The 14,991-nt window shown below is 34.3% G+C and overlaps 1 protein-coding gene across 6 annotated transcripts in view; it reads left to right on the plus strand.

Annotated features, from left to right (window-relative positions):
• The window catches only part of XRCC4 (X-ray repair cross complementing 4), a 232,211-nt gene that overhangs the window by 133,052 nt on the left and 84,168 nt on the right, over nt 1-14,991 (plus strand). For all 6 annotated transcript variants that reach the window (XM_058525411.1, XM_058525367.1, XM_058525208.1 and 3 more), the window contains one exon: nt 8,407-8,554. In XM_058525411.1, coding sequence (XP_058381394.1) covers nt 8,407-8,554 — 148 coding nt within the window. The remainder of the gene's footprint in view (nt 1-8,406; nt 8,555-14,991) is intronic.

The raw sequence follows: 14,991 nt of genomic DNA on the forward strand, positions 1-14,991 counted from the left end.
AATCTCTTTTTTGAAAATCATTCCACGCTTTTCAAGGGAAACCTCTGAAATTTAGCCCCATGTTTCCTCTTCATAAAACCACTACAAACTGACTGAATTATCACAAAGACATTAACCTTGTTGTAAATGAGTTTAAAGATGTGCAAATAGAGTACTTTTTCTTAATATATCAAACTTACTCCAGACTTTTCTAAGATTAAGCAAATGCTGGCAAAATGAAGTGGAAGGGTCTTCATGCCACATAAACTCAGTCAAGTCCTTCTTACCACCCCTGTTAATATTCAAAGAAGGGGTCTGTGACCTAGATTAATGATTCTTTTCTACCGAGTTCACCGTATAATTATGCAACGCTTCACTTTTGCTACTTTTGTCCTGTTCTGACTTTGACTTGCTAGTTAAACTAGTGATCTTGTCCTAGTTCTAACCAGTTAACCTAGAGTCACTGCAGATAATATGCTGGTAATACATTACTAAAATAAAAATAAACTGAAAGATTCCCCATATCATTTATTAAAAAAGGTTTATATTTCATTTATTTTTGTCCAATCTTTTCATTTATACTAGTTCGGTGAAATCCTCTCTAAGCCCTGTAAAAAGTCTAGGTTTTATTAAAAGTTGACCAAAATAAAAAAGATTGAAAATTTCAAAAAGCTTTAAATCTCTATGCAGAAAATGCTAAAAAAAAAATGTCTTACGTTGACAGAAATCCACACCTGACTCATGTACAATAATGAAAGCTTTATGTTGGCTCCAAACATTTCATGACGTGGGTCGCAGGCGGAACGCCCTTTATAAAGCTGGTGAAAGCTAAAAACTTGTAGATTTGTTTTCTGAAAACTTATTAACCATTAAAACTTCTCTCCAATGTTTGTTATTTTTAACTACAAAAGAATATAAATTGAAGGGTAAAGTTGCTCTTTCATAAACTGCTTTTCCCCACCAGTATTTTTCTTTTCTTAATGTTAACTAGACTGGCAGCAGCAGACATAGCTAATCAATAGGGTAGTATTTTACATAGATTCAAAATAATTTTTAAGTCATTTATTATTAACTCTATTAGTATTTAAGAAGTTATATCAGTCAATCAACTAATATTTGTTGAGGAATTACTGTGTGTTAGAGATCATGCTAGTCTGTCTTGTACTAACAGTAGATAAGACAAACTCAGCCCCTGCGTCATGAAGCTTATAAATGTTAGATAAATTATTACAAGAGTGATGAAATCTACTAAGGATGTCGTGGGACAGTATAAAGGACTGTCCAAAAAGGTAACTGTGCAATTGCAATTCAGATATGCTGTTTGAGCTCACTCTGAAACATCCATAAAACTTAATTTTAAAACCCTGCCTTTTCTTGCCATTTTGCTCAGAGTGAGCTAGCCTTTTAATTTTCCCTTTTGGGAAATCTAGTTCAGAGCCATCTGATAATTATGCTATCCAAAGAAATATCCATACAAGAAGAAAAACAATGTAAGAAATCAAGTTATAATTAGTGTTTGCTAATGGAAAAGAGAAATTGAAGCTGCAAAGATTAATTTGGGAAAAATAGTAAAAGGTTGGAAAGCTGCACATACCTTAGAACTTTCAAATGAGTTCTTTTATACTGCTGTGTGAGTTATGGCTTTCTTGCAAATATTCATGTCTTTCTGCCCTACTCAATTATAAACTGTTTGAATACATGGTGGCGGTGTCTTCTGGATAATGCCTGACACACAGAAAACACTCAATAAATATTTGTGAAATAAATGAAGTAATGAATGAATCCTTAAGATTTTAAGGACTGAGTTAATTTGGTATTACATTTTTAGAAATATGTATGTTTTTTAAATCAGACTGTTTTCTAGGTGTAAAACAATACTTAGTATATTCAACTTACATTTTTTTTATACCGTGAATACTTCTGGAGTCTGTACTTTATCTTTAGTGGCCCACCCTGCCTCTGACATTAATAGTATTAGATTTCCAAAGATGACCTCTTGGGTTACCCCAGTGTCAGTAGGTATTTGTCATAAAGTCTGACTTCCAGCTTTGCTTGGCTAAAAGAGGAGCCTGACTTTTAGAAAAGTGTACGTACGTAGATGGACACACACACACACACTTGTAAATGTTTAGTGCAATGTTAATTATGAGTTTATTCGGTGATTGCTGATTAATAGGTTAGACCATTGACCTTATTCGTGTAAGATGGTCATCAGTTATTCAGATTAGATTGTGAAAACTGGGTAGGAACTGATTACAGATTTGGAAAAGGGCTATTTGATGAATGGGGAGGGAAAATAATGTTTGCTTATTTGATCAGGTTGGAAATTTACTACCTCAAGATAGGTCACTTTAAGATACTACTTACTGAAGTATGGCATGACCAACCTTATCTCAGCTTCTTTTTTGCTTATCTTTATACCTGTCAGTAAGACAAACTACAGAGACAGAAGGTAGGCCCAGTCATTGGTTGGTTGTTTTCCCTGGTGAAAGAAAAAGTATGTTTTTTGAAGTTTTAGATTTACTTAGGGTAGTATCTTAAGGTTTGGATTTTGGTTTTTCCCCTTGATATTTTATATCTTTTGAAATAAAACACTATGACTTATTGATTGTAAATACTTAATAAACATTTGTGAAATGAATAAAATAATGAAAAACAGCGATAGCAGACTAGCTACCTGTGTTCCTAACGGATGATAGTTCTGTGACAATTGGGTTATTGTGAATTTGGAAAACCATGAATTTATCTTTTTTAAAAATTTTACTTTTATGTTTCTAAGAAGCTATAGAGGATAGCCTAAAAGTTCTTCAGATTCGTCTAAATGAATTTCATTTTGATCTTCTGTAAGGACACACATTTTGTTAGTAATACTTATTACTGATATCAAATATTTCTGACACTATAATTTATAACACAATTTATAGTATTCCATTTAATCATGTCAGAAATCATGGTTAATATACATTTTCTCAATTGAGGAACTTGAAGATTCTGTAATATGTCCAAGACAAATGGCAGAATTAGAGACCCAGACTCAGGTCTTTTGACTCTGCTTTTCCCTACACTTCATCTAGAGGTCCGTGAGTAAATAAATTTTGATTGAAAAAATAAGATACACATTTAAAAATAAAGTTAAAGTCTTTGTATTTCTCATGTTTAACACTATTGGGTAATATGTTAGGGATATAGCAAACTGTAAGGCATAGCCTCTAGCTGTTGGGTATTCATAATCTATTTGGAGAAACAGCAGATATACATAAAAAGAGAATAACAGTACTAGATAGTGTGTGTAAAATGAGTGGTTCAAACTGTAAGCCCTATAAAAGAGAGATTGCTGTGGATTGGAACTGCTAGAGATGACTGCAGTGACTGAAATGGGCTGTGCCAGAAGGGAGCACATAGTTGAACCAACAGAGAAGTGGAGAACATTCAAGACAGGGAAAATAAGGAACACAAAAGAAGATGTAGGAACCCTGGAGCCATGGGAATAGTTTATATACCGTGGTAGATGATTTGTGGAAGGTACGGTCAGAGAGGCAGATGAGGGTCACATCGTAGAGGGATTTGAATACAGGGTTAGGATCTTAGGCCTTTATTTTATAGGCAGTGGGGAACCACTGAGAGTTTTTTGTTTAAACATGGCTTATTGCACATAGCACACAGTTTTTTCGTGCTCAAGGGACTTGAAGATCAGAGCCTCCTTAATTTGATAATTTAAGAGCTGAGTGGCCAATGCCATGAATACCATGCCTCAGGACATTAATTTTTGGGGGGGGTAGGGAGGAGGGGCAGGGGCTGGAGATAGGTGTGTGTGTTTCAAGGGGGGTGGGAGGTGGCAATCTCCATTAGAGTTTTGTAGACTCTTGAGGCCATGATAAATAATGAACTATAAACTTGAAAAATTATCTTTAGAAACATTAAGATTTAAGGGTTTAATGGTCAGAGACTTGTTTACCAGGTAATTTAAGTCATGGGATTTATCCAGATTGCTGACAGTTTAGCCCACAGTGCCATTTCTTTTTGACATTGAGAGTACCCAGGGAAGCTAGCACTTTGCCGCTCTCATGTTCGAACTACTGCTGCCAAGCTCCTGCAGTTCTGTCAGATGGGAAGAAGTGTGGCTCTCTGTGGAGCCACCTTTTACAATGACAAGGCTTGTGTAAAGATTCCCCATTTTCTAGATGCAGTGAACCTAATGAGAACTTGAAATTCATCCCATAGCTGTGCCAATCCGTATTTCAGCTGTAGTAAGTTCATTGGAAATAGTTTTTTCTTTTCTTTTTTAAAAAAGTCTTGGAAACAGTGAAAGACACGTTGTCATGACAAAGAGACTGATGATAATATTAAAAGCTGAGGATTCTGGATGTGGAATCTCAGAAAAAAACTCCACAGCCAATATCAAATTTATACTTTTCTGCCTGGATTTAGAAGCTTTCAAATTTATTTAACATATCTGTCTCCTTTTTCCTTCCCCTCCTTTCCTGCTGCCCATACTTATCCTGTCTCCTTTTCTGCATCTTTCTCTCTCATCAACCAGACCACACTTCTTCTCGTTACCCTTTGAACATTTATCTTTCTTTTCCAGCTCTATTCATGCTCTTCCCCATAGCCAAAATGATCGTATAACCTAGTAAATTTAATACAAATTGATATTTTCCTTAAAAATAGGATGCAAGACTTGAAAGTGAAAACTTTTAATTGTTGCTCTTAGAAATATGTAAGGTTAGGAATAATGTAGACATTTTGGAAGTCTCATTTTAGACCTCCTGTAGATGTAGTTCACATCCCTTCTCTTGTATATGAAACAGCTTTGCTGTTTGGAGACCCAGGACCATTGTTCAAGGGATCCAGTGTCAGAATAGAAATATAGTACCCAGCATCGAGACCAAATGGAATGAGATGACCAAACATTAGCCCAACTAGAGAATAGAGGTAGGATGGGTTAAAATTTGAGGAATGCTTAGGATGAGCAATTTAATACTTAGGTACCCGCTGTTGGAGTAGTGCCTCTTTTTGCTGGTTTCCAGCATTGTGGGGTGGAGAGGAAAGGATAGGATGGAACATTTCCCTTTTATTAAAGCCTAAGCAAATATTATCAAAACTTCATTTTAAAGGAATATGTAAATTAAGAGAAGCTATTACAATACAGTTTGATATTACATATATATAATAAATTGAAGGGAAGACTGTTTCTCATGGTGCAAACACAAACCGAAAAAGATATATTTCATTTAAACAGTAATTAACCTTATATGCCATCCCTTTTTCATATACATATGCCATGACAATAGTAGAGAGAGGCTACACTGCAATTGTCAAGAAAAAAGAATAAAAATGGTGCAATGAAATGACCTGAAACACTTGTTTATACACAACTCTAGGTTCTTTGTGGTACATAATGATAGCCACCCAGAAGTTTGAAGTGTGGGAATAATAATACTAATAAATTATCAGACTAAGTTTTCCCACACATATAGACAATTACCAATTAAATATTTACTAGCAAGTAAGCACAAAATAATTCCTGAACCTGTCCTATAAGCTTGAAGAATTTTTCAGCTGTTTGTCCTTTTAGGTGTCCCAGTCACCCCCTCATATAAAATGTTCACTTTTGGCAAATATAAAAATTCCTGAGGCAGAAATGGTGATTCTCCCTGGCATCAGGCAACCACAGTTGTCCAGAGTTCACAAGTAGACACAGCACTACTAAGATTTAGCACAGGGCATCATCTCTAAGAGTAAACAGACCTCCTTGGATTCTTATACCTTGTTCATAAAATAGTGGAGAGTATGTCTCAAATACTGTACCCAATCTGTATATCTCGAATGCCTTTAATTTCACTCGTGAGAGCCCATATGCAGTATTCGTCATGCTTGTTTTCGTGCCTTGTTTTCACCAATAGTTACACATTTTTGTTACTCAGTATACTAATTAGTAAATCATCAGTTATTGATTCAGATGCAAATAACAAAAGTGCCTCTGTTAGCCCTTTAAAAGTATAGACTTTATTATTAGAATTCCAAAAAACTGTCCCGGTCTGTGCAAACTTGAGTAAATACTAGCAACACCAGGGTTATAGCTTACCCTGACTAACACACACGTTTAATCACATGGTATTTTAAAGTAAATTCTAGACATTATAACAAATAGTATAACCATTGCACATATAAAACATCTTTTTGGGTGCCAATGTGTAAACCATTATTTGGAGTTTTCAAATGAACGGCAGAACTTTTTGGTAACTTTAAAAATTTTACCTTGCATTTTAGTTTAAACTTAATATTCTTTCCTCCTAGATGTCTAACACGTCATTAAATGCAGTCTGTCTCCATTTTACAAGTCTATCCACAGTTGAAATGTCCTCTAACTCGGATGCTTTTGCTAGTTTTGTTCTTAGACAAGCCTGTACTTTGTTGATTGCTTATGTGATTGAGTAAACCCTAGGTGAGAGCTGACTGGGTAAGAAATCAGGAAACCAGAATTATCTTCCTTGGTCGCCTCATAGCTTAATAAAATTTGAGAAATTATTCAGCTTTAATGTGTTCAAAGAAAGACCCTTTTTTATTTACCCTTCTGTACTCCCAATACATTTTTAGGGGTTAATAAAATAATGTACAGCAAGTCTAGTGGAACTTATGTTTCTTAATAACTTATACAGCTTTGGAAAGTAAAATATGCTTTGATGGGCTTTCAATTAATATTTTCTCAAGGAATAATTTATCTGCTAGGGAGGAATATTTTTTAATTGCATAAAGATAAAATATAAAAGCAAGGGCTATGTGCTTTGGGCAAGTTACTTAACCTCTCTAAGGCCTCGGTTTCCTCATCAGTAAAATGAGGTTGGTAGTATTAAGTACTTCACAAGGTTAAAGGTAAATAAAATACTACATGTAAAACCCGTAGCTAAGCGTCGAGTACATATGTTCTCAAAAATGGTAGCAATTTTAAGAAAAAAAATCAAAAGAAGAGTTTTAAGAGAGTGGTCAACAGTGTCCAGGTGATCTCAGGTCACTCAGTGTAGCATGGACTGCACAGAGTAAGAACTCAGAATACAAACTTTCCTTCTAGAATATGATTTATGTGTGCCTGAAAAACCACTCATTCTGCAGAATTGCACACTAAAAATAATAGAGCTTATGGGGAAAAAAACGAAGGTTTGGGCAGACTACTCAAAATTTCTGCAGCTTTACATTGTTATTGTTAGTTCTCTAGTTACAATGCTAATAAAAATATTAACTCCATTAAATCGCTAGCAACATTTGCATCCAGCATCACAGTCAGCTAACCCTTTGCATCACGCTTCTTGAATGGAGGAGATGGGAGTTACTGAATGCATTTGATTCCAGTAATTTCATCAAAATTAAACATCTGATTCAAAACATAGGGAGAAATATCTTCACAGTTTATTCAGCTGTAATTGCAGCTTTAGCATAGAGCTTAACTTTTGAAAAGTGTAGAGTTCTTGACTCCACTAAACCAACCCCTATTGGTGCTAAAGGAATGGCCTTGTACAGGATTTTTAGCCACTCATCTCCACTTTTTTAGACCTTTATACATTGCTAAGGCTTTCTCTTTAATTGGGATGAAAGCTTGCCCCTGATCACTTTAAAATATTAACATACTGGGAAAAAATCGTATGAACCAACAGGACATCCAAAGTCCAAATTATACTGATATTGTTCATTATTTACCAATAGCAAAGGAGCTCTTTTCTTTTACAGAAACGTGTATTATTGCAGAATGTACTATGTATTGGGTGGAAGAATGAATATTCTGAAGTCCCTTCACGCTCTTTGGAACTAAGTTGTTTATAGCGAATAAAGGAATATAAATCAAGCATGTTTCTATTGTTGCTTCTGTTTCATGTATATCAAACACTTTTAAAGGTAATTTAATGGTTTCGCCACATTAGAGACTTTTGTTAGTATTTTCTTACATTTTTCTTGTGCTTATTCCGCATAGTTGGCCAAAGAGTCTATGACATTATCTCTGGATGACTAGCCCAAGCACCCATTCCTGCTAATAATTACTGTTTAGTATCAGTTTGATTTGTGTTATTCCTATAGCGGTATTTTTGCCCCCAAACACTTTTCAGAGGTGCCTCTAAGGCACTTCTATCTGGTTCTAGCACTGAGAGATCAAACTGTGCCTATAATGCCCTTGGGAAGGTTGTTGCCTGAGATAAGCAAAGACCATTTTGATCAAATTATTCCATGTGTACTGTATACTTTGTATTTTATATTGGTATTAAAGTATTGCACACTAACTGGCTCATTTCACCAAATCTGAATAAATTTTTAAAGAAGAATTTTGCTGCATTTTAATTGTGTCACTTTATATCAGTGTTAAAGCAGCAAGTTGATACTTTACTCACGAATTATATGCCTGATTTTATTGGGTCACGTTTTTATGTCATTTTATTTTAGCTACTTTAAGAAGAGATGACTCCATTATTTCAAGTCCCGACGTCACTGATATTGCACCAAGTAGAAAGAGGAGGCAGCGGATGCAAAAAAATCTTGGGACAGAACCTAAAATGGCTTCTCAGGAGCTTCAGCATCAAGAAAAGGAAAAGTAAGTTATTCTTTGCCACAGAGTGAGATGACATTTTAAAAAACCCAATATTTAATATTAAAAATTATATTTTTAGTTCTGAATTTACTTAAGGCTATTTTTAAAGAACAAAAGTTATGATTTGGAGAATTGTAAAATGTTTGAATCAATTTATTTTCTCTGATATTTGGTTACTTCCTATTAATATTTAAAGCAGAAGTGCTAAAAATATGAACAAAACTTTTTTCTTGTGGTTTTCATAAATTAATTAGAAATGGCATGTAGGATACTAAAAATATTAGAATCCAGCTTGTGTCCAGTAAAGTGTTGCAATCTAATTTCTTGCTTTAAAGAGACCCATATAGCATTCCACTTAGCCACTTGATTTGGTTATGCTTGGTATTTTTTCAAGTAGAATGTCTCTTTCTAGTCATCTGTTTATTTTTATTAAATATTGGAATTATATACTTTATTTTTACTCTTTTTCACTTTTTCGTTCAGACTACCCTCCTTCAATCTACATCCCAATTTAGTTGTAATGCGTTGAGAAATTGGAATAATTAACATTTCATTGCAGCAAAACCATCAGCATTTATAAATAATATTATCAGTTGAATCCAAAATGAATGTGAAAATCATTTGTATGTTTGCATATATGTATGTATACCCTGAGAGTTTATTTCTTTTTCCCTAAACTTTTCAGTAATTTAGCAAATAGTAATTGAACAATAGCCATATGACAGATGATATTATAGGCCAGTGGTTTTCAAAGTGAAATGAAGACCCCTGGGGGTTCCCAAGGCCCTTCGTGGTGATCCACAAGGTCATCCCTTCTTCAATTCCATACCTGTGTGAGGCCAGAATTTCTTCTTATATTTCAATTAAAATAACATGTCTTATAAACCAGTGTTACCTCAATTAAAAAAAAAAAATAACATCACATCTGTTTGCATGCGGAAGCTAATGAGAATCCAACTGTTTTCGTTCAAGCTAGCCATCAAACAGATTTGCAAAAGTGTAAAACATTGCCTTCACAAGATTTTTTGTTTGGGAAATATAATGATTTTTCACAAAGAATACATTATGCATATTATCATGTACTGGGTTTATTGTTATTTTTAAATGAATTGATAAATATTTTTAAATTTTCTCAATTTTAATTTTGAGTATGGCAGATATAGTTCACATAAACAAAAGCTCTTGAGGTCTTCAAGAACTTTTAAAAGTGTAAAGGGGTCTTGAGAGCCAAAGTTTTAGAATTCTCTTATAGACGATGATGAGATGCCGAGAGAGCTGCAATCCATGCCTCAGGAAACTGACAGCCTAACGGGAGGGAGTCTTCGAGTTTCTCATGTAAAAATAAGCATTGCACAGTCAATGGTGGAATTGTTTGTTTGTCTGGTTATTATTGAGTTTTTATGCTCTACACAACTGGCCTGATCTACTTGTACTTGAAAATGCCCTCTGTATACTACACTAGGTCCCTTATGCCTTCAGACAATATATGCAAAAACCCAGTGTCTGCTAAACTCTTGCTAGTTTGTGTTTATCATCTGAATTTATTCATTAGTTCATAAACCCTTGGCTTCATAGATTTTAAGGTATTGTAGGATTTCTTTTAAATAATGAACCAAAAATATTTCTAATTTGCAAACATTAGAGCACCAAAACTAATTCTATAAATTAATATGGGAAAAAATGAAATTACAATAAGCAGCTTGAAATATTCAGAAAACTCTGTACTTCATTCAGTCAATCTGTAAGTAAATGAGTAATGAGTATCAGTTATGTGCCAGGCTTAATGTTGGACACCGAGGATTCAGGAGAGTAGAAAACAGACACAGCACCTGTTCTCATGGAACTTGTGGTCTAAATGTTTTGTCTGATAAAGATTTCAGAGTCTGAGGGAAGAATGAAGTATATTGGTTTTAGGTTGGAGAGCTGCATCTTAGGCCTTTCACTCTATGTGAACTAAATGTAAGGTTTTGAGGTTACTAACATTTTCTGAATATACTATATTGCTTAAAAAGGTTTCTGATATTCACAGAGATGAAAGAAGTTTAGATAAGAATCAAGACTAAATATTTTATTTAGGCTTTTCAGTAAAGGCAATGTGTTTGTTTCTACCAACATATATGCAATTAATATTGTGTTCTTTTCCTTTTCCATGTTTAGGTGATCATGTCAATATTTATTTTGTATACTTTCACTACTTTAAAAGTTGATATAAACCGTTTCAGCTTTTTTGAATTGTCTGCCAATTATATCATTGTGGACTTTTAGACTCAACAGCCCCTAAGTAGAAATGAAACATAAATGTTAGGTGTCAGAAGAATTTTAAAGATTAAAGGTTTGGTTTAGCTTTTATCGATCAGATGTTGAATGGTTGATGCTCCACTTTACAATTCCTCTTCCTTTGCTCAAATGAAACAAAAAGATAAATTATATATTTTTTTAATATTTTATTTTTTATACTTTTGGGTTGTTTTTCCATTTTGAATACAGCCTACTGACATTTTATGGCTTGTAGAATTCAAAGTACTAGTTCTACTTTCCCAATTCTTTCAGAAAACAATTAGAAAGCTTCTACAAAAGAAAAAACAAAAACAAGCCCATAACTGTAAAAAAACTTAGAATAACACCTTAGAATTTGATGATGGATAATCATCAAATACTGATGATTAACCATTATTTTACGTTTTAAATTCAAACTACTACCTGTTTCCTACCTTGCTAAATACCTTTTCTCTCTGGTAACTTCTCATCAGTAACGTGTACATCAGTTAAGTTAATATACTCTACTGTAGCCTCTCAACAAATGCAGATGTGGTTAGTCTGCTACTTAGAGGGAAAAGATATTGGCCCCTAACTCTAAACTTCAGTTCCCTTGGTCCATCTTTAACAAATTCTGGGGGCTCTAGTCCCTTCAGACATTCCCACTGGACATCTTCCATAATTTTTCTTTGTTTGGCTTCTCCAGCTCTGCATTTCAAGAACAAAGTGGGGAGAGGTACTATGGACCTGATTCTGTTAAATAATGTCAAAAACTGTATTGTACAAAGGTACACAAAGTTTGAGTAACTTATCCAAGGTCACATGGCTAGTGAGTGGTTTTAAATAATTATTCGGTGGATTAATGAGTGACATTCTCCAGTGTTCATAAAAGAGATTGAGACTGTCTTTATGTGGATGAGTTATCTCAACTTGCCAAATTTAGCCATAAAACCAGTTTAATTATTATTATCTTGTTATTACTGTTATTACTAGTACCTTATCAAATTAAGCTGTTGGTTCAGCATTAACCAATTACTGCTGTTTATAAAGCTGTTTGACTACATGGTGTTTCCTTCCAGTTTACTATACTAAAGAAGGTATTGCTTGCTTATAAACCTGTACTACCTGGTCAAAGTACATGAAATATTTGAACGGATATCTCCTTAAGTGTATGTTCTAAAGACATTGAATAGAAGTAACTCTCAGATGATCATTATCAAAATTTTTCAAAATTCTGAAAACTTAAAGAATTTTGTGTGTGAACAAGGATATTCTACCATATTCATTTTCCTTGTATTCTTAGCCATGTTTAACTAGAAAAGATTAACTGAGAAAGAATGTATTACACAATTCTGTATACTTCTCTTAGTGCTGAAGAAAAGATTCACAGCAAGTTTTGAGTTTATAGTTCACATTAGAATGGCGTATTAACCATTATATTCCATTAAAGTTATCTAAGATGCCTGATTTCATTACTTGTTTTCAATTCTAAGCATATGCTAGATTTCAACATTTCTGTCAGTCTCTCACAGTGTTATTTCCTCTGTATGTCCTGCAGTAGCCTCTCAGTAAAATTTGTGCTCATTGTATGACTACCTCATGATTTCACATTGTTTAAGGAAACGAACAGTAGATGCTGTTGTTTGTTGAGAACAAAAGAATTCTGACTATGGCTCCCCTCACTCATTCATTCATTTAGCCTCCGTTTAACAGATGTTTACATACTGAGCAAACTAGACACAGTCTCTAATCTCATAAAGCTTAGTCTTTATGAGAGAAGGCAACCGTTCGTCATATCAGAACATAGATAGGAGGGGTACAGTAGTAGAGTAGAGAGCAGAGTGTTTAGGCATGCACCCGGGTGGAATGTGTGAGTGTGATGGGAGTGGAGGGAGCAAGGAAGGGAGGGAATGCGATGAGGCTGAGGGCTGCTCCGAGGCCAGACCAAGCCGGGTTGTGTGGCCCTTGTTAAAAATTCAGCTTTTTCTCATGTATATGATAGCATTTCTGCTTCTCACATCACAGAAGACTTTTCTTCTGTCTTCCCTATCTTTTGATACTGCTTTTTAACTCTTCCTAAGAATTATCAAAATATCAGACTGACTAGAAAACTCTGATATTTTGGTTATTATTGCATCTTAGATATAATCACTTAAAATTATCTAAAACTATTGTCCTTAGTTTCTTTTTCTTTTTTTTAACTCTGCTTTTCAACTGCTCAATGTACAATTTTGGATTCCCAATAATAAAACTTTCATTCTTTTGAAACACAGGAAACTAGAAAATTGAAAACATACTGAAACTTATGTAGAGTGCTCATAAGGATAATAGCTTAAATTGGCATGTGTTAGCAGTCTTGAGGTGCAGAATTGTACTGCTCTTTTGCCTTTTTTTGGTAAATATAAATGCTGTTTTCAGGAGTATTTTTAGATTTTTGTTGATTTCCTACTCTTAATAAGACTGAAATTCTCAAATCTAGTATATATTAATAAATATTCATTAAAACATTTAGTGTGACTAATCCACACGATATGATTCTGCTTGGGGAACACTCATCCTTTTCTGTCCACTAGCATCAACACTAGGAGTCATCATTCAAAGTAACCATATGGTGTGCATTCCTTGCTATTTACTGTCTTGCATCACTTGAAATTATGATTTGTAGAGTTTTTTGGTGTGTCTTTTTAATTCCATATGTTAAAATGAACTAGCTGACAAAGACTACAGAAACTGTGAAATTACTTTCATATTTCTATACATTATTAACATCATCAGGTAAAATCCTGAGTGTAAACGAGAACACTATAAAATTACTTTCTATACACAGTGGCACAATATGTATCTAAATGAAGTAGCACTGTATTTGGGCTTTAGTAGGCACCCAGCTTAAATTTTTAATGAGGTCGTGCTTTATCATGCAACATAATAACCAAGGAAGAATTTTCCGGTTACAATTTTTTTTAATTTAAAAGCTCTTATTAATTCTTCTAACATCCTAAAACAAGCAAATATAGTGAAACTCTATTAATGCCATTCTATTGGTATGACATGAAGTCATTGTGGTCAGGTAGACTAGTTGGATTATTTTAACAAATTGTTCAGTTAATCCAGTCATTATTTACTTATTTGTCTAAATTGAGTCAATGTCCCAGTCTTATTGAAACTAGCAACCACTTAATAAAATCAGCCAACTAACAAAATGCTCAAATTAGATGACTTAATTAATACTTTAATGCTTGTCACTTCTTCAACTGTTTTAGCCCATTTGTCCCCACCTGGAAATTCTGCTTTACCTTCTTATAGCTGTTCTGTTTCTCATGTCTGTAGGTTCTCTTTCTTAAAAGCAAACTAGTTTTAAGAGATATTGGCATTAATATCTGAACAAGGACCTTTAAATGAAAACTTTTTCTCAGAATCAAGGTTCCAGACCCCAGTTAAGGTGGCCAAGAAGAGAGCCATACCCAAGTTGCATCCAAATCAGGATTATGCTGGAGACCAAGACAGGGAGTCAAGCACAGGGATATACCATGCAGACCTGGTTACAGGAACTGGGCTATAAATTCTAATTAGGGCAGGAACAAGGGCTATTGCAGATCTGAAGCAACTCTAACTTAATTTTGAGCTCCTGCTTACATGATCCTTGGCTAGAAAAAGCATTAGTCCCTGTGGTCAGGAGAAGAGCTAAAATATATAGGTAGGAACAAAATACCTCCAACTCTGAGATTTGGATAGGTGGAGGGAAGAAAGTCAAGATGTTTATTGAAGTTAAATGATAATGAGTCCAGAATTTATTCTTTATGATATCGTTCACAGACTTCATCCTGCAGAATTTATAAAGTTTATAAAGGAGATCTTAATAAGTACCCTACAAAGAGTTCCATATCTAAACAAGTTTAGCAGTTGCTATATTCCCTAGCTCCCATGCTCCCGTATGCTCTCAACCCCCAAAACTTGGAGATTTATATATTAAAGTCTCTGAAATAATTCATTTGACGTTTTAAAATCATTTTTCAAATGTCTTAAGCATAGCACCCTCATACAATCTGCTTCCCCCTCCCACAAAGGGCTTAGTAACAGTCCAAAGGATAGCATTTTGTAAGGCCCTGGTTTGGGATATGAACTCTCAAAATTCTTGAGCATCAATGATTTTAAAAATATTAAGAACATTTCAACCATAATTATAG

Source organism: Diceros bicornis, chromosome 1 (genome assembly GCF_020826845.1).
Source record: "Diceros bicornis minor isolate mBicDic1 chromosome 1, mDicBic1.mat.cur, whole genome shotgun sequence".
Lineage (NCBI taxonomy): Eukaryota > Metazoa > Chordata > Mammalia > Perissodactyla > Rhinocerotidae > Diceros > Diceros bicornis.